This window comes from Lissotriton vulgaris, chromosome 1_1 (genome assembly GCF_964263255.1).
Source record: "Lissotriton vulgaris chromosome 1_1, aLisVul1.2, whole genome shotgun sequence".
NCBI lineage: Eukaryota > Metazoa > Chordata > Amphibia > Caudata > Salamandridae > Lissotriton > Lissotriton vulgaris.
Genome location: NC_141685.1, coordinates 1,896,505,963 through 1,896,527,146, shown reverse-complemented (window position 1 = coordinate 1,896,527,146; position 21,184 = coordinate 1,896,505,963). Strand labels below are relative to the sequence as shown.

Here is a 21,184-nt window from a genome sequence, read left to right as displayed (position 1 = left end):
AGCAATTGACACACATTTGCACTTCACGTGGGTACGTTTCAAGTTACTCCATTTTTACATGTTTGCATGAGGAACACAAATTCCTATGATACATAATATATGTAAATCACTGTATTTGACATGTGTTGCAGTAGTTCTATGTAGAGAATAAGTCATTTACCTTACACAAATAAGTGATTGCACATTACTCTCTGTAGTCAATTACCATGCAAGGACTCGTGTGTTGTAATGTGCTACAATGTGGTGCATTTCTGTGCATCCTACTTGAAGATTTCCAGATTTGGACAGGCCATCGTTCAGGCACTCCTTTGCTGGCAGCTTCCCAATGCTGTTTGCCATCAATGCCTATTTGCTCGATGTGGTCAGCACAGCTGGATAATGACTGAATATGATGCACAGGTGAAGGGTGTCTGCATGACCTGGATTTATATGACCCACTGCTTCAGATCATGTGTGTGGCCATTACTACTCAGACACAAAACAAATCCTACATCTATGTTTATGTTTTCCTCCATCTTTCTATGTTTTAGATTTAATGGCCATGATAAAGTGGCAGAGAATCTCTAGTTTGATGCAAATGCATAACTTGTGGAACTTGTATAGAAACTTAGACTCTACACACATTGCTCACACTTGCAAACATTCACCAAATGTCCCACTGTAGCATGGCATTGACAAAAAAGTACTCTGTGTGTAAAAACATTTTTTTTATACAACTTTATACAATTCTGTACACTATGGATCCATGTTAAAAGTGGGCCCTGTGCACACTGTTTCACTGGAATCAAGCTGCACTCTGCTGATGAGCCATAAAGCAAGGGAAAAACTTGTTTTGGGTTGTTTGTGTTCCGGTTCAGGGAGGACCTGTCCTGGCAGTTCAAGCTGCACAGGTCCAGGAATGATTTTCAGAGTCCAAACCCAGTGGAATGGTGTGCAAAAGAACGATGGACTGGAATGCGGCCCAAAATAATTACCAGTGGCTAAGATTAATTCAAGTATCCCATCCATCGCTTTTTTTTTTTACTTCACTGCAACGCTGTAGGTGGGACATGTATGCCCAGATGTGGGTTCAGTTAAAATTGTTTCACTGGAACCAAGGTATACCAAACTAATGAGCCCTAATATGGGCGACACCAATCTTGGGTTGCTTGTGTTTCGGTTCATGGAGAAGTTGGCCTGGCAGTTCATGCTGGACTTTCCCTACTGGAGCAGGGTTAAGACTGATTTGCATCCGGCTGTGTCCAAACTCAGGTGACATGCTGTGCAACATAACGATGGACTGGGATGCAGCCCGAGAAATTACCAGTGGCTGAAATTAATTTAAGTTTTGCATCCATAACTTTTTGTATACCTCAGAGACACACACTACACCCATTTCCATACTTCTTTTTATGAAGTTTGACATAAGCATAAGAAAATGACCCCACCGCCAACAAAAAAGTGAACTAACAAGACACACCCAGTAATCAGAAGTCCATGTGTTACTGGCAAATATTGGAGGATAAAACAAAAAGCTGTGGAATAACATTGTCTCCTAGATTACAAGGAAACACAAACAGCTGAGAGTCGGCAGTTGAGTCAGAACCAAATAGCTGCAGCCATGGGCACAGAGGAGCATACAGGGACTAAGGAGAAGTGAAAATCTGCATTCTAATTATTTCCGGAGTACAAAGTATTTAAATGTCCCTAAATTATACAATTTAAAGGACTGCATGATGTTTCAGGCACTACCTGTGTACATTATGCCAGGCCAAGAAAAACAAATCTGTACTATGAAGGATACACTTAACTTTGTTTTTTAAGAAATCTTGAGTGTCAACTTTATTTGTACTTTGCATAACATTTTGAGGAAGAAATTCAAATATCGCCCAACTACAACTGACACTTTTTCACATATAAGGACCCTCATAAAAAGTAGGGTAACACTTCAATCTCATAGATTTCTACAAAAGAAACCCTGGGTAAACCAACTAAAAAATTAACTTAACTACTTCTTTTTAAAAATCTTAAATGACCTCAAAGGTTTTCCTTTTAATCTATAAAACTGCCAGCACCCACATTTTGAATGTAGGAGGGGACCATTAGCCATTTCGTCCACGTGCAATAAAAACACAAACCACTATAGCAAACACTCAAAATGCAAAGAAAATTCCAATCAGGTGAGATAATCCTCAATGATAATTTGTACAATCTTTCAAATTGTTAGTATTCATTCCTACATTATTTTATGCTGAAACAAATATGTTAGCAGATCAATAATGCCTGCAAAATACAATAAAGTGACCTAAAGAACAGATGGTAGAAGAGTCGCGTTCTTTTTTTTTTTTAGGACAATCTGTAGAAAGTTGGTATGACTTCAGTAATTTTTTCATTTCTTCCACAAAAAGATGTTATTTTATTTTTTAATGGTTTACGTTTGGTCCTGTGCCCTGAATAACTAAAAACACACTCCTAACACTTGGTTTGAAAACCCATCTAAAAGATTTCTGTAAAATCTTGGCTGGCCGCATCGTACTCCGCTATGAAATTTTTGAGTTCATCAATGCATCTCTCGCCAATCTCGCTCAAATTTTCCTTCAGGGCAAACTGAACAGACTTTTCAAGCGAGGGGTCTTTTTCGATCAACATCTTCACCACCATTCCAAAGGTTTCACAATCCTGTCGATACACCTGCAATGGAATCAAAGAAATATATCAGTGTTACGTTAGCAGAATTGGCTGTACGTGAAGATAGGGATCATGAGGAGTCTTTATAGAATGTTCTCCTTTTTTTAACACTGCAAAAACTGTTACTTGATTTATATTCCCGTGCACTTATCGTCTATATGAATATAAGCAAATGAACTGTTAATATTATCAGGCAATTTCCCAAGCTTGTTTTATATTCAATGACTGTGCACAACAGCTGTGTAATTGTGTTTCATTTACTTTCGCTTTTAGAATATCCTTGCACATTCAGTGTATTGAAGCTCAGAAAAGCTATGCTCTAAAGATAACAACATTTCTCAGCACAAAAGATTCAAATATTAGGGTACTCTCTAAGCACATTATGCCATGAGGGTGTTTTAATGTGGCAAATTGTCAGTTCGGCCATTAACAGATTTTGTATCTTCCTAAACTGCTTGTGGCCGTCAGACAACAATCTCAAATAACATAGATAGAGTAGCAACTTTTCTGGTTACCTAGCGGTTGTCTCGTTCTAGGACTTTTCACTGTGGGGATTCCACTGACACCATAGGTATGTCATGCAACTGACCCTACCCCTGCGAAGCTGGCCTGTGAGAATTAACCCACATGTGCACTCTACTAATTTCCCCACAGGCCATTTGCTGCATTACATATCCAAATGCACCTGAGGTGCGGTCATGAAGGCAATGATGTGCACAAAAACGCACAGATAGGAAAGGGGCGCTTATTAATGTCAGAACGCTAAAGATAACACTAAAGACAGGAACAGTGTCAAAATCATTAGGACATTTGCACGAAAACTAATGGATAAAGCTAACAAACGGGCATTCATAGACCACTATAGATTTTCATAAACCTTAGACATAGCAAGGTTGCCAGAGAGACACAAAAATGCATTCCTGCTGAAAATATGATGTGCAAGAACAAGTCAAAGGGTAAGTCGCTGTTGCAATTTTAAAGAAGAAGGACCTATCCCAACGGAACCTGAAGAAACCCCATGGAAGACTGTAGGTTGGAGAGCATCCCCACCCGTGTAAACCTTAGGAACCAGGACACCTGCCCCCGGGAAGCCAGGTGCATGGGCGTGAAGTGGTGTTGGAATTTGCAGTCGAACCCAATGGAGGACTTCAGAAAGGTGCCGCTGCTGGAGAAGGTGAAAGTGTCCGGTAGGACCAAAAGGTGGATTCAAGATGTGAAGAACCTGCAAGCAGAGGGGACATAGCCTATGCCACTCAGGGGTGACCAGGAGGCATGGAAGACAAATGCCCACTGATGTTGGGTGTTGCAGGGGAGCCGATAGTGACCGTAGAACTGCAGCTGTGTGGACCAGGCAAAGCTGTGGAAGACCAGGAGCCTTACAGGAGCTGTCCCACGTCGGATGTCGAGAGATGAGGGGTCGATGTCCGTCGGGAGCACCAACAAGCTGTGGCAACTGCAACCAATGTGTAAGTGGAGAAATGTGCAGTGTTGGGACCAGCAAAATCCTGAAGACTCACCACAAGCAGGGGAGTCAGGATAGGCCCAGAGCAATCAGGGGAGCCCAAAGAATATGAAGATGACCCTCAAGAGGACCCACAGGTCAGAAGCACTGGAGTCGAAAGAGGACTTCGAGCAGTTCACCAAAGATGCAAGCCCACAATGCAAGAGGATGCGGTGAGGATGTAGATCCGGGTCACTGAAGATGCGTGAGATTGGGGCTACTTGGAGCCTGAAGATCTTGGTGGAAGGAACCCAATAAGCCTTTTCAACCTCAAGGTGACACGGTGCACAGGGGCTCGGTTTCTGTGGCTCCGACAAGGGATAATGGCCTCATGAGAGGACAGGGCAGGCCCCACGGGATGTGATTAACCACCACCTGTGTTGCTGAGCCTTTTGGAGTCCATGGAAGCTCAGGATCATCGGAGCGGTCAGCTTAGTTGCGGTGCCTGCAGATGCAGGGAAGTGACTTCTTCACTTCAAGGGAGATTCCTTCAGGTGTCTTAAATGTCCACAGGCCTTGGAAGGTTCCTCTATGGTCACTGACGTTGCAGCTGATGAGCAGGGTGATGAGATCAGGAGCAGCAGGAGTCTTCCTAGTTGCAGCCTTGATGCCCAGAGCGAAGACAAGAGTGCCCAGATGGTCGAAGAAGAAGTGGTGTCTGAAATAAATCTTGTCCCACAACGAATTTAGGGATCCACCAACAGGAAAGCCCTGAAATACCCAAAGAAAATGGTTGGGACAATTCAGGGGTCTCTCCCTAAGGAGGAGCTGGACAAGGGTGAGAGATTACTCCCCTGTCCTTTGTCCAGTTTTACGCCATTGCGGGAGCCAATGGCTCCCTTAACTGGTTTGAACTGGACTATGCATGGAGGGCACCAAGTGTGCCCTGCACGCAGACTATGTGGCATTGGCAAGCGCTCCCACCCTGCCTCAATACACTAAATCCTGTCTGGGAGGTGGTCACACCTCCCTGTGACAGGACACCTATTGTTCTGCCTTCCCCTGCCAGAGCTTGGCTCAGCAGCAGGAGGGCAGAAACGTGTCTCTGGCCGGAAGCAGCCCTTGCTTGCTGTCTGGGTCTGAAAGACTGGTACCAGGAGCACTGAAGTAGGGCCAGCTTTAGGGCAGTGTGACCGGTGCAGCAGCCCTGGCTTGCTGTTCAGGTCTGGTAGACTGGTACCAGGAGCACTGAAGTAGGGCAGGCTTTAGGGCAGTGCGAACTGTGCAGCCGCACTGGGTGCTGACCTGAGGAGGGGGCGCTCGGGGGGAGCTGTGCTTAGAAATAACTTACAATTTTAAAACACTTTTTGTAGTTCCTTGTGCATCCAGCTTTCAGGCAGCAATAAAAATAAGAGAACTCTTCTGATTATTTGTTCCTGTTATATATAAAGAAACTAGCTCCGACATAGAACACTGACTGTTGCAAACTGTCAAAGAGTTGCAGGCAAACTGCATAAACTAGTTAGGACACTTTTCCCCCCAGTTTTTCAATATTTATTCCTAATGTTGCCAAAAATGGTTTGTTTGGAGAGGTATATATTCTTATTAGTAGACCCAGCTTTACAAGTGCTTTAAAACGAATTAAATGTAGGTGAGAGAGGTGCTATGTAGAGACAAGGGGTACAGGGCATCTGAGTAAGAGGTCATGGGGGTGCCAAAACTGATTGCCGCACTGGGCACTACCAGCGCTAAAGCCGGCCCTGCACCGAAGGCCTTCCAAAGGAGCTTAACGGTGCATGGAATCATACCGCCACACCGCTAACGGTGTGGGGGTATGATTCCAACACGTTTGATACCAAACATGATAGGATTAATTGTAACCAGCTTCGAGATGGTCACCATGTAATGACGCAGTGTCCCTCTATATGTCATATAGCTGTCTCACTTACAACCCAGGAGAATGTACTCCATAGGTCATAGGGGTGTCCTGCTCATGGGGGGATACCCTCACACTTAAACCCAAGCACCCTGCCTTTAGGATTGAAAGGCCTGCTCTAGGGGTGACTTGTAGGTTTTAAGTGCAGTGGCCTTAGATAGAGGGAAACCTATATATTTTTAAGTAGTGCTAGCACCAGCTTACAAAGGCTGCAATGGCAGGCCTGTAGTTGCAAATTGAGTGGTCTACCATAGGTGGCATACTGCATGCTTCAGCCCATGGGAGACCCTGGTGTACATATGCCCTGGGTACCCCAGTACCATGTACTAATAAGTGTACACCAGTGTCCAATCTGGGATGTACCAAAGTACTTACCAAACCAATTTAGAGGAGAAAGCACAGAGACTGGGGTCCTGATTAGCAGGATCCTAGTCAGAAAGCACTTGGTAAAAACTAAAATATTTTTGGGTTCTCAAAAAGGTACCCATTGTGACTGGAGTGAACTACTTTGTGTGTGGATATGCTACTCAATTTAGTCAATAGCTGAGGGGGCTGATCCATTTCCCTATGCAGCATACAGTAGTGGGTGAATGCAAAATGTGATTGATACAACAGTAGGACAAGGAAAGAGGAGGGTTAGCTGAAAGCCCCTTCAAGAATATTACAGATATAATTTCAGTAAAATCACAAGTTTTAAAAACCTAAAAAGGCTGCTTTCTGAAATGCATACGTCCTTCCCTGGATTTACATTCTCCTCTTCTACCGTCAGCTACAGTGATTAAGGAAGGCTGCAAGCACAGATCAGAGTCTAGTAAAGAAGAAAGCAAACATGATGATCCCCACCCAAAAGAGCTATCAGCTTCTCATCAGTTCCCTGTCTGTGAGGCACTAACAAGGGGCTCTCAGACAAATGAGGGGAGCATAAAGGAGCTTATAGGCCATTACACCGCCATGCACTGTGTCCCATAACATGATAACCGCCCTTCGGTGGTTATCACGCATGACAAGAAAATTTTGACATATGCTCGAAACAAAAACACCCTTTCAAGAACAACACTACAAAGCACAGCGTGTTATCTTTGTGTTTAAGGGCATCAGTCAATGCTCCTCATACGAGTAGTAAGCACTATACAAATGCTGCACTACAATACATTCTATAGGAGGTGGGGTGATACTCTAAAGAGAGATCAACATGAGGTTTGGGAGAAATAGTCCTGGAGGTGGAGCTGAATAACAATCTATGTAAATTTAAACAACTGGGTTGCTAAGAATGGAAAACATCTCTCTGGCACTGAATCAGAAGCAAGAACAATTTAAAGGTATATGGATCCCATGCATCTCATTCCTGGCAGAGGAATTCAGAGAATTAACATGTGCAGATTCCTGAAAGTGCTTGGGATAACTAACCTATGGGGTAAAGGAAGTGCCTAGAGACCAAAGGGTATATGTAGAAGAATGCTTGCATATAAGTGTTTTGAAATAATAGAGATATGGTGTTGATCCCCTTATAATCTGAGTAACTGTAATGCTAGTTGGAGGAAAATGAATACACTTGACTGGGAGGCCAGGAGGAGCGAAGAGTTTGGGATTTGTTTGGCACTTGACATTTGTTGAGAGGTTTACCACCGGCCAGTGGCTATGTAGGTGGGGTGTATGTGTAACCATAATCAAGAACAGAATTAAACCATAAAGAATTGGTAACAATAGATAGTGCACACAGCTGCTCTGTCAACCCAGACTTAAACATGTACTGGCAAAGACATCAGGTCTCGCCTTTGAGACCTACTGGCTTTGCCAATGGCTTTTAGCGATGCTTTACATCATCAGCAAAAGAAAGAAATGAAAAGTCCTGATGACAAGTTACTTTATAAGGATGTGCATGTGCCACCATGAATGTGTGAACCTACGGAATGACGCAGGATACATTTTGTTTTATTTAGCGATCCAAGACATATTTGTAAATATAAAACAATATAATTTGAATACTGCAAAAGAACATCTTTGTAGGGTGGAGGGGCTGGGAGTAGGGAAGAAATGTGAGTTTGGGTGGAAGGTTAAAATATAAAAATAATGCCAGGTGAGAGGAGTACAGGAACAGAAGCACTTCAGGGAGAGAGCAACACGGGAGCAAGGTGAGATGCACAAGTGTGGCAGAGCAATATTGAGCCTCGGTGAGTTTTTGGTAGGGGGAGAAGCACCAGGGGGAGAGAAATGGAATATACATGCACTCTCAGCCTGCTTCCCCAAAAAGAAAAAAAGGTATTTTCTAAAAGTGAGCAGTGGAAGGATATAAGTCAGCTAAACAAAAGAATACTAGAGAGGCTATGCTCCAGGCAAAGGACAAACACAAAAAGAAATGTTTTGGGGAAGCCCACAAAAGGCCGTTTACATCTAGATAGCTTGTGCTGTCTGGTAGGAGAGACCCAAAAAGATCCTCAGAACAGTTTGGCCAGTTCACTCTATAGCTGTGTTCTCAGTGTCTTTATTCGAAAGCTATCGAGGAATCTCCACAGGCCGTTTACGGAACTAGCCAACACACAGAACGCGTGTTTGTGGCTGATGACAATTACATCTTTAATAAGGCGGCTAAACTGCAGTCATTGAGATAGACTATCCTAAACAACCTCACGGACCAAAATCCAAAGTCTAACTCAGTCAGGAAACTTCAGTTTTAGACTTGCTGCAGTGCATATATGCCCACTTTAACTGGACAGCATTAAGAGGGCAATCATTCTCCGGGTATTGTCAATCTTCTTTTGGAGTCATGGAGTTTAAAGAAAGATTCATTAACATCAGGGTATGCCATGTTGAGGTCTTCATCCGCCCTATGTTCAATTAAAGGAGACCTGATGGAGCAACTTAATTTTTGAGGCTTGGATTTGAGTATCTGGTGCAAGTCTTTCTCCTTATAAACGCACTGATAAAGTCCCCGGCTCCAAAGGCCCACATCAGAATACAACTGGACAGGTGCTCATGGAACTGGCATTTAGTGCATCTGCTTTGGTGATCAAATTTTGTATTGTTTTTTTAGGGGAAGAAAGGGGAGACTGAGTGGCTTATTCATCTTTTAATGTGCTCAGTACCAGTGATATGCTATGGGAGTGCGGGAAGTGTTTTGTACTCCTGTGCCATACTTTTAGACATGAGGATAACTGAGCATGTATATGCAGAGCATTTTGGCATATGCTTGACATATTGTAGAAAGTTCCTGTAGAAATGTTGCAGTATCAGACTCCGCCTTTGCCCAAATCTTTGCCCGGTCTTCTTCCGTGCTACAAAAACATGGACATGTACACAAGCACTGGCAAAGCCAATAGGTCTCGCCTATGGGACCTACTGGGGTTGCCAATCGTTCTAGCCATGCTGCACAGCATCCCTAATGCTGTGCAGCACAGCTTGTTCAAAAGAAGAAAAAAACCATTTGTGGCTGGCCACATTAATTTTCGGCACATGCGGTTTATAATTGGAATGGTTAAAACATAAAAAAGAAAGAAAAAAGTGGCACAGGTGGGGGGAGAAGTAACATGGGGTGGGGGCAACATTAAAGGGGAAAGTAGCAGGACGAGGTCTGTGAAGCAACACGGGATGTGGGAAACAGAGCGCAACTTGGAGAAAACAGCACATGGGTGAAAAAGGAACATGGGGTCAGATAAGCACACAAGGGTAGGGGGTACGCACAAGGACCACAAAAGAGCACCATGAGCGAAGCCAGCACAGGGGAAAGACATACAAATGGGTGAAAGCTGGAAAACACCCCTTTGTAGGGCGCTTAAAGCAAAAGAAAAAAGTAGAGTCTGAAAACGGAGCAGCGGAAGGACACAAGTAATGGGTCCATGCTCCAGGGAAGGAACAAACCCAAGAAGAGGGAGTGAAGCCCATACGCACTAACAAATTAGAAGCAAGCAAATTAGAATGATAATGAAGCCAACCAATGGTAAGTAGTGGGTAGGCTCTGAGCCCACTGTAAGCTTACAATACGTCCTGCAACACACAGCATATGCGTTGTCTTAGGCAAGACCTAAAAAGGCAACAATATCAGAACTCCTTAAGAAGGACAGAGTTAAACAGCTGATTGCCAAAGAACTGTTGGAAGCCACTTGATAGAGGGAAGCCCTTTGACTCACCTCATGCTTCTAATTGTTTATAAATGGCCAGTGATAGCAAGATGGCTGGCATGAAGAAAAAGGTACATAGCCAGGGAACGGCTTAAAGCGGACTTTCCAAGACTAAGGGGAAATATGGGGTTCACATCATCTGATGTTCCTAACTGGCACTGAACTAAAACAATTTAAACAGAGGCTTCAGAGTGGTTTACAGGTTTAGCAGTATATTGTGTGATCTTGTGAGAAAAGTGTCAATTTTCACATTTCCCCAAAATATATATGGCATAACTGCTATGCGCACCTTTTATTAACATGTAAAGCCACACTTCTAGGCCCCTCAGACATACTTCGCAATAGTCTCTTGTGCCCACTGGGGAAAATGTGTGAACTAAATGAGCAACTTTGCTTTAAATACTGGTTCAAGATTCCACGTTTTGCCAAACTGTTGATGTACTTTGACTGAGTGGGCTCTGGGTTCCTGCCAACCAGGTACCCAGGGCCTATATTCTAAACTACATTGATACAAAAGCCTATTGGCACTCTTTGGCCACATGTAAGTCCCTTGTAAATGGTACCATAGGTACCAATGGCAATGTGGGCAGGGAAGGCCTCTAAGGTCTGCCACACTTATTGTGCCACCTTTAGAGGCCCTGTGCCTTCACACGCCTTCACACACACAAAAAACCATTGCAGGCTGCATGGTTTGGTGCACAACAAAGTGAAGAGTCGACATGGCACTCATCCCTGTGTGCCATGCCTACAACCCACTGCCCTAGCATAGGTAAGCCACCCCACTAGCTGGGTGACCTATACTAGTGGTGAGGATACAGGGGCATGAGCCCTGTACCCTACATTGTCTAAACCAATTCTTAGACATTGGAAGTACAGTAATGACATTAAGAGTATATGGTGCTGGGAGTTTGTCATTACGAACTCCACAGTACCATAATGGCTTTACTGAAAACTGGGAAGTTTGGTATCAAACTTCTCAGCACATTAAACCCACCCTATGCCAGGGTGGGATTTAAAGAGAAATGCACTCAGAGGGCATCTCAGAAATGCCCCCTGAAAAATTACCTAACTCTAGTGTCCTGGCTGAGTGGCTGCTTGCCAGCTGCCACCACCAGACATGTTTCTCTACCCCTGGGTCAAGAGCCTGCTGCTTACCGGAGTCTGAAACAATGCACATCCTGAGACGAGGTGCCAAGTCTCCTCCCTCAGGATGGGCAGGGTCCATGAAGGGGAAGCTTCAAAGGCTGGCCGCCTTTGTGAGCTACCTCATCTATTTGTTACTTCCAGCAACTGGCCCTCACCGGTTCGGACCCCCACTTTAGGTGGGAGAATCGGTGGGAATACCAAGTGAGGAAGGGAGGTGTGCCCACCTTTGCCAACCTCAGCCCTCAGGTGGGCGAGGCGAGGTGAAGTACCCGCAGACTTGCAGATGGGGGGACCCAGCCAACCAGAGAGAGGCATATGCCCCCCTCCTACTGGAGGATGGCAACATAGGGGGTGCACCAACCCCAAGAAAAGGACCCATTGGTCCCGAACTGTAACACCCCCAACTTTAGTATTTAGGGGCAACCCTGAACCTTGCCTCCTCAGACAAGAAGAGAGAAAGACAACCGAAGAAGCCGTGCTGAACGAAGAAGAGGAGGATGCCCACTGACTTGGCCCCCACCCCTACCGGTCTGTCCCCACCTCGAACCTGCTCCAGCGAAGTCCCGCCGTATTCTGCAACCAGCAGCCTCCAAGAACCCGGGCACCTGCCCTACCTGCCAAAACCAAGACTTTGTTTCCCGTGAGCACCGGATTTTCTCACCCACAGACTTTGGCTCCAGCCAAATCCGCAAATATGCACCACTCTGCACCGGGCGCCCACTTCCCAGGTTCGAGTGGCCCAATGCCACGAGGAGGTCTCCCCCGGCGATCCCAACCTGAGATCTGGTGATCACTGACCTGCCTTAAATCTCCCATTAAAACCCGTAGCCCCTTTCTGGAGGATCCCCCCGACTGCAACCGGAGCTGGTAAGAAAAACCAGACGCCAAAGACACCTCTGCACCCGATGTCCCACGGCCTTTGGTGGCCCAACCAAGGATGTCCCAGCATCCCTAGGCATCCCAACTTACCTCTCCAATCAGGGGTCACCTCTAGAGGATCTTCGTCCCCAAGCATGCAGTCTTTGTTGCAACAGAAGAATCCCCATTGAAATCCACAGGGCACCTGACGACAAAATAGCACCCTGCACCTGTGCCGCTGTGGGTGCACTTTGTGTGCTAACTCGGATCCCCCTTTGTCCTGAGCTGAACACCAAGAGTTTTGTTCCCACAACCTTGTGACATGCTCGTGAGCAGCCACCATCAGGGGGGTCCCCTATTGGATAACATTGGGCCTCAGCACTCTGCACCCTGCTGCCAGTGCCGCTGAAGGTGCTTTGAGAGTGCATCCTTAACCCTTGTTCTAATCCAGAAACCCAACTCCCACAACCAAATACTTACCGGTAAACCGATTCATTCCCTCCCGTAGGATTGGATTGACTACTTTTCTTGAAAATTGTTTGAAGTGTGGAGTTGGTTTGTATGGAACTCTAAGAAACTGCAAATATACAAAAACTGTCTTACTTACCTTTTTTCTAGGAAATGTCCCATTGTGATATCTAGGCATATCACAGAGTAGAAAAAGTAATCCATAAAGTAATCCGTAAAGCAATCAAAAGTAATCTAACAATAATTTCAACTATATTGACAGTATTTACAAACATGCAGCAAAGTCATTTTCATTCAGCTTGCTTGTATTGTTCAACCTGCCTTGAAAAGTACCAATTACACTTATCTGTGCCAGGCTTTCTTGGTAATAGAAAATAAATATAACTAATTAATAGTTTTATACAAACAAATTGGTCCGAGTTCACTCTTTGAGAGTGTGACATTATTTCTTGCCTTAGTCTGTACGACCCCCTGATAAAGCCTTACTGCTCGCCCACACTACCACAAATAGAGAGTAAGGTATTATCTACTTTTTCCTCTGCCTACCTTTGGGGTTCCACTGGACTCTGTGTACACTACACCTTACTTTAGTATAGTATTTACAGAGCCAGCTTCCTACACTTCATACATGGTCTACTGGTATGGAAAGCACAATTGCTCACATTATGTATTGCTCGTCTTTGCACTCACTATCTCCACTTTGCCTAATACATCACATCCAGCTATTGGGGGCAGGCAGCTGGAATGGCATTGTATGCCAGTGCTGCAGATTTAACATGCACAGCAGCTCCTTTATCCTGCCCTGCTGCCAGCTTGAAACACGGCTTCTACATAGAAAGTGCACAACATGCACTGACAGATCTGTGTTACCGGCAGTGTCCTGTTTCTTACAACCCCCAGTGGGCACACAACCCAGCATAGGTTTTGTCAGCAAGACAGAAAGCAGAAGCTGCAAGAGTGAGATAAAGGGGCAGGGAGTGTCTGGCAGGGGATTGAAGAGGCTTGAGTGGAATTCAGGACTATGCAGCCTTAGTATTCGGCGCTGGGACATTTCATAGCACCAGCCGCAGTCCTTTGAGCAGTGCTTTGGGCATTAGCGATAATTGATAATCTTGTAAGGCAGCTTAGTTTAATAAATTCAAGACCACCTACGATTTCAAAGTTGCATATTTACTTTTAGACAGCGGGGGTCTATAAATCATACCAACTATGTATCCAGTACATTATAGTTTCCTTTTCACACTTTAACTGCACAGCTAGAACACAGCTATTAGCGAGCTGAGTGGCTGCTACAGACCTGCCTCGGGGTTTATGTGCTCCACGGCCAAACCAGGGAGGCTAGTTATATTGAATGAGGTGTGGTATGAATACCGGGCCCGAGTAAGCAAGACCTACTTCTGCTGGTGTTTTATTTTGCGGAAGTGGAAAATTAGGTGGCCATTAAAGAAGGCAAGATGCCAGAGCGAGACATGGCTTATTGCAGTGCAGTGGCGGGTGTTTTGGTGAATCCTATTCTCAATTACATTTTGGAAGACAAAATTAAGCTATATTGAATATTTGACATCAACATTTTTCACAGACGTTTGCTAACTCGTTAGCCCTAAAAAAAGACTCCTGAAATATTTCACATCTTTCATGGCGTGCCTAGTAAGGCTTACCCTCCTACCCAGGAGTGATGCAGTTCACCCACACCAAGTGCAGCTTGAGAAATTCGTGCACTGGCAAGGCAAACTGGTCTCTTCTTTTCGACCTATTGGCTTTGACAATGCAGCTTGCCGATATTGTGCAGCATCGGGCCGATGCTCTGCAGCATTGGCCCAAAAAATAAGAAAAGGCATAATTACATAGAGGCTGCTTGCATGATAACTGACAATAAAATCAAATAATAGAAACAGTGGGTGGGCTCTAAGCCCACTGTAAGTTCTTGGTGCTGCCCACAAAAAGTCTTTCACACCTAGCTAAAAGCTGGGGGGGCGGGAATCAACATGGCAACATGGTGGGATGTACCCTCTTGTACTGTGCCTGCGGCCAGCCCCATAACACAGAAATAGTGCCTTGCTGGCCTGGGAGCACTTGGGCACCTCTGCGGAGTCAAGGAGGTGATGGTGAGCTACTGCTGAGAATCGCGCCGGGTGCGGACTGATGGAGAGAAAGTAAAGTATACAAACAAGTGATGGATGAAATGCTGGAATTGATCCAGGCACGGGTAATTTCTTGGGGTCGCTTCCCAATGAATGAGTTACTTACCTTTGGTAACAATGTATCTGGTAGAGACAAAGTCTAGTCGCAGATTCCTTAACTTAGAATATCCCCCAGGCCTCAGACTGGATTCGGAAACTTTTTCCCCAGCAGTACCCCTGTACGCCGGGGGCCGGAGTCGCCCGGCTCCGTCCTGACGTCATCCAAGGAAGTGACGCCAATGGAGCCATATAAGACCCTCCCGGCGTGAGGACATCAGTTTTCTACATTGAAACCTTTCCGCACCACAACACGGAGCCACTACAAAAACTGCAAGAGTATAGGAACAGTGTGTCAAAAAAGAGCAAAAACCTTGAAACAACAATAATAAGAAACCTTAGAATGAGACACAACACCATGTTGAAAGAGAAATCGAGACATGTAGGGACTGAAGTGGGCGAACAGAGCACTCGCCCCAGCAAAAGTCCAATCAAAACTAAGAGCCATGCCCCCAGAGAGGCAACGGCAGTGGAAACGAATGGCATGAAAAACGAAGGAAAGTTGGCAACCACAGGATGAAACTGTATGAAAAACAGTCTGTAACCACAGGATGGAACTGTAAAGGACCACAAGACTGGAACAACCTGACTCACGGCAAATGATAAGAAGTGAACAACCCCCCCCCCTCCCCCCCCCCCCCCACAGTGATCTATAAACTGGATCATAGCCAAAAAGAATCTCAACCTAATCGACTGCAGCATTGACAAGGAGACCACAAATAAGGGGGGAGAAACAGACGAGGGCGGAGGGAGGGTAGGAAAACATGAGAACCCCCATGCTGGAGAAACCCAGGTGGATCAGCATTGAAAGCACAGAACCTAGCAAGTCAAAAACAAGAATGGGTGGAGGGCCAATGTGCTCAAAACAGTACGACACACCCTGCCCCATAGGCTGGGGAGGAGAGCACCCCTCAGGAAGACTATGGCTACCTGTGAGGAGGCGAGGTGATGGATTCGCACCTGGAAAGGACTTCGCAGAGTGGGGAGGATGGGTAGGCGTTAAGGAATCTGTAACTAGACTGTCTCTACCAGATACATTGTTACCCAAGGTAAGTAGCTTGTTCATCTGATATAGACATCTAGCCGCAGATTCCTTAACTTAGACTAGATACGAAAGCCATACCCCATTGGAGAAGGGTCTGCGACCGAAACCCACCAAGTTCCAAGAGAACTTATCCATCAATAACATTGACTAAGCACGTGGGAACAGCAGTGCCAGCGCAGCTGACACCAGACCAACGAAGCCCTGTAAGGGAGCATGAACAAGGGGAGGCAAAGGCTCCACAATCCGTCAGAGGACAGTATGAGACCTCACACGTCCAGACAGGGATGAAAGGAGACACAGACCAGAAAGGACAGTACAGATTGGAGGAACATTTGGCAACTTCTGCAAAAAGACAGTAAACTGAGCACCGGATCCCATGGATCCGCCAGAGACAGAGTCCCAGAAAAAGAGACAATGTAGTATGCCATCGTCCGAGCATACCCACTGAACATACACTACAGAGGATGCCAACAAGTGAAATGTGAAGGCACCAATGTCCCCATGCAGAGATATACAGAGTCATGACTGCCAGGAGACACAGGTATGTGGATAATAGGATACACATAAGGAGACAGAGTGTACTATGAGAACCACACCACAGCTAAACAAAAGCCTAAGAATTGGGATTACTAACAGCACGCATACGGCAGCAAAGAGAGGCGGGCACATTACCAGGTAGTCACCAGCCAACCGTACCCAAAAGGTACAAATGGCAAAGTGAAACAGGGAAAGCCGGGGACACACAGAGTGCTCTTTTTCATATGAGAGAAAGAGAGAGACTGGGGCTCAAACCCCCGATACTAGGCAAGGAAAACCTAATATGCATACACTCTCCCTGTGCGTAAAAAGCAAGATAGATATATAGTGCAGTTTGCTCACATTGCCAGCCTCCAACTCTTTTCCCCTGTTTGAATTTTGATATGCTTGCACGCAACATTACCAGTGCATTGTGGGAGCAGTAGTCATGCAATGAAATGTTCGACTTGACATTTTGTTTTGAATCAATAAAGTGGCTCACTGTGTACCCTGGCGGTCACACGATTCAACACACACTTAGGCTGTCTTATTTCATTTCATTTTACGAGTGAACTCAAGGAACAGCACTGGACTGTGATGCGGGTGCAAGGGAAGTATGCAACCCGGTTTTTGCTTAATATTCCATCAAGCCTGTTTGAAATTTCAGAGATGTAATGTGACCCGAAAACTGCAACCAGGTTTGTGGGTTCTCACCGGGCTAAATATGAGTGTTTTAGTTCCTGCATGTCACCTCTATTTGTTATTCACTGCAGTGTGATGTACAAGCAATACGAAGTGCAACTATGTTACCAGCATGATGATTTATATATGGCCTCGATTTTTCGTATATTGTATAGCAACATGAAAGTGTTTATTATAGTATGCTGGTGTTCTTTTACATTGAATTTGCTGTACTCGAGTGGCGTGGGTAACACTAAGTGTACATTTGACAATTGTTGATGCATCACAATATGCTTCATAATTTATGATGTGAATAGCCACAATGTACAGATCTTATACTGAATGTATTTTTACATAATTGTTCACCAGATTTTAAATTTACTTTTAATTTAATTCTAGTAACTCTTATGTTTATGTTAGAGTATAAAGGCTACCACTAAAATGGCGCTCATCAGATTGAGAAAGCCTGCTGTGACAGGTGAAACGCTTCTCTCTGTGCTGGGTTGGAGGAGGCTTTATTCAATAAAGAAGCCTTTACCTGAATGGTCTTCGTGTGCGTGCTCTTTTTCCTGAAGTGGAGTGGAGCTTTCTTTGATATATATATATACAAATAAAGGAACAATGAAAAACAAGGGGGAACTCGAAGAGCACACCCTAGACAAAGGGAAGTCTCACAATACGTACCAATGGCACCGGTGTGAAGCAGAGCAGGACACAACAGTGTAAAAACCGAAAAGCGACAACATCTCCCCTGATGGGGACGGAACCGTAACCCCCCTGCGAGACAGATGGGGACACTGACCACTACACTCACAAGGAAGGAGTGAGAAAGACACAGACAGACGTTTGTCAGAAAAAGGGCAGATATAGTCCCATACAAGACACTGTATAACAAATATGAGTATCCTGAAGAAAAATACTTGCACCGTAACATACACAAAGAAATACAACAGTGCAGTTAGGTATGAGGGGTAACTCACAACCAATGAAACACATGGAGCGGAACACAGAACCGTGGAAAAGTAACAGCCCTGAACCACTAGGCCAAAGTCAATCAGAAAACATCCGTAGAGGCCAGGAGCAGAAGGATCTGAACCCCTGGGCATAATAAGCAAAGGGGCTGACGTCCCTGGCAGGGAAGTGCAGAAGGAAATAGGTTACAAGGTAACACGCAGCAGAAAAGCAGCTAGTGAAAACCCACTGCCCATAGGCAAAAGCCTCACAGGGGCATTAAAGCACTTTTCCACACCAAGAATGGACATTAGAGCACAGTCAAGACAGCAGCGGAAGAAACACTGCCAGCTCCCTGTGACAGCGAACATAACCTGTGTGTACACACACATAGCGTGTCTCCCCAGAGACAGGAAAAGAGCTACAGACCAACCGTAGACTACAACACAAAAATCCCCAGGAGAGAAGCGCACCAAACCTGCGGGTCTCACTAGAGGGGACGTCCTACAACAGCAGGAAGAAGACTCCGCAGGAGCAATTGAAACTTCCTGAGCCAAGAAAAGCAGCTACACAATAGCCAACAAGAACCCCACGTAGGGTATGGCATATCCATATAAAAGCAAGGGACACGTCTTGGAGCCAAGCTCTTAGACAGAGGACTAAAAAGAAATGCAGAAACAGCTAGCTAGCAAAAGCCGCACTAGCCACCGTGGCCATTCGAAGTGTCGACAACAGGTCATCTGTAGGGTACGGCATGAGGCTAATTCTGCCACCAAAACATGGGGGCTCTAGAGCCTGAGAACATCCAAAGCCCTGCCAGTGCAAGGGATCCCGCCCAGAAGGACAACGAAACAACCCTGGGGGTGACAAACCCACAGGAACCTCCTCAGATTCAGCCTCCATAAACCAATAATGGGCCAGGGATGGCACCAGCGTCGAGACGGCGTTAACTCTACGTCAATGAAACCGTAGGAGCTTCGGTTGATCGGCAGCAACACAACTTCCAATGAGGTGGGAACCTGCAGAGAGGAACGCAGTCGACTGAGTCGAGGACTGCGACGCAGCCTCAGCTGGCGTCGGGAGCCTCACATGGAAGGCTTGGACGTGCGAACAGGATGACCCTCCTGGCTGCATCCTGACATCGCAACAACTCCGGAAGCGAAGCCGCCGGTCAATTCCCGATCTGAGCCCCTACCCCCTCTTTGGGGCTCGAAGGCACACCAGGGAGAGGGGGTGACCCAAAAATGGCTAATAAGGCCAGAGAATAGGCCTGCATCCGGGCCAGAGTCGCCTCAGCTCCAGGAAATGAAGGGTAAGTGGACGGCCCATGTCCAGTGCAGACTGTGAGCAGCGGGCCCCGCCATCACATAAGGCTGACAACCTCTGTGACTTCTTTTTCTTGTGCTTAACTGCACCAGGAGAGCGACGTCCGCGGGAACGACTCCGCGACCTGTCCCGAACCGAGACTCCTGCACGAGAAGAAGACCGGCGGCGTGTGGACTCTGAAGGGGCCATCCGGGCGGACAGCAACTTCATGCGCCTTTCCTGCAGGGACTTTGGCTTCAGATGGCGCAGGCGTCGCACTCCTCGGAGTCGTGGTGCTCTCTTAAGCACCCGATACTGATCGCGTGTGGATCTGTCGCTGACATCTGCCGCATTCAGTATTTACACGCTTTGAAGCCCGAAGGCATGACACACTGTTCCTGGACGCCTAAAAAACAAAAACAGGCCCAGAGGTAATCGCTTTTCCGGATCCGCATTGGGATGCCGAAAAGAAGAAAACTGATGTCAGCATCCCGGGGGAAGGTCTTATATGGCTCCATTGACGTCACTTCCGTGGACGATGGTAGGACGGATCCGGGTGCCGCTGCCCCCCTGGCGTGCAGAGGTAGTGCAGGGGAAAAAGTTTTCCGAATCTAGTCTGACACCTGGGGGATATTCTAAGGTAAAGAATCTGCGGCTAGATGTCTATCAGATCTACCATTATTTTGCACACCATGTCACCTCAGTCAGGGCCAAGCTATATGCAAATCAGTCTTGACCCTGCTCCAATCAGAACAGTCCAGCCTGAACTGCCAAGCCAGGTCCTGAACCGGAACACAAGAAACCTAGATGCCAGACATCATTTCAAGGTCTGAGTGCCCAGGCCACAGCAACTGCAAGAGGTCTGGTGTGAGGGGATGGGGAGCCCTCGCCTTAAGAGTGACAGCAGGGTGTCGGTCCCAAGGGCATAGCAGAGAGAACCAGAGCAATCTCAGCTTCATGGCTTCAGGGAAAAGCAAACATTTCCAGCCTCAGAGATAGACTCACAAGCTTGGCGATGCCTAAAATGGATCATCCCAACAAGGAGGGGCTGCCCCCACAGCCTGAGAGGGAGTGCAGCATGGAGGAGAATGCACTGCTAATGACAGCCTTCATCGTATCTCTTTTTGGGGAGACTTAATAACTGTAAAGTCTTGTTTATTATCCAAGTTCTTTGGCTAAGTTGCATTTCAATGACATTGGCAACAGAGCCTGTTCTTGAAGACAGCAGCAGTGCATGCAACAAAGAGGTGGAAATGCGAACACAAATAATTCTGACACTGAATGACCGATACCTGGATCTACAAGCACATGTGGAGGAAAATGTAGAATGTTCCCTCAGAAACAAAATAATAAGAATTTGCGGTGTTCCCTCAAATGCAGGTCTGATACTGAGAGATATTTCCAGAGCCTCCTTCAACAAGGACGCTCTGTGACTGAAGACACCAACAATAAACTGGATTGAGTGCATAGAACTGGGCACACCAGCAATACTATGGCTAAGACTCCAGATATTCACACATACTTTCATAACTTCAGATTGAAAGAAGATATCCTCCAAGCGGCCAGAGCTAAGGGACCAATTATCTTTTAAGGCCAAAACATCTCAGTGATCACTTTCCTAAAGCAAAGGGAATTCAAACCGGTAACCGACTTCCTGATAAAGAAAGACATCAAATAATGGTGGGGTCATACATTCCACCTCATCTTTTGATAGAAAGACCAACTCTTTCAGTATTTGCAGTTAGCTTCTGAGGCACCTCGCATCCTAGATCTCCTGGATGCGGATGTACAATGCATGGTACCAGCCTGATATCTTCT

The 21,184-nt window shown here is 45.9% G+C and overlaps 1 protein-coding gene across 3 annotated transcripts in view; it reads right to left on the bottom strand.

Moving 5' to 3' along the window:
* Positions 1-1,790: 1,790 nt before the first annotated feature.
* PPHLN1 (periphilin 1) overlaps positions 1,791-21,184 on the bottom strand; it is a 718,032-nt gene continuing 698,638 nt past the window's right edge. For all 3 annotated transcript variants that reach the window (XM_086919492.1, XM_086919497.1, XM_086919496.1), the window contains one exon: positions 1,791-2,670. In XM_086919492.1, coding sequence (XP_086775618.1) covers positions 2,476-2,670 — 195 coding nt within the window. In that variant the 3' untranslated portion in view covers positions 1,791-2,475. The remainder of the gene's footprint in view (positions 2,671-21,184) is intronic.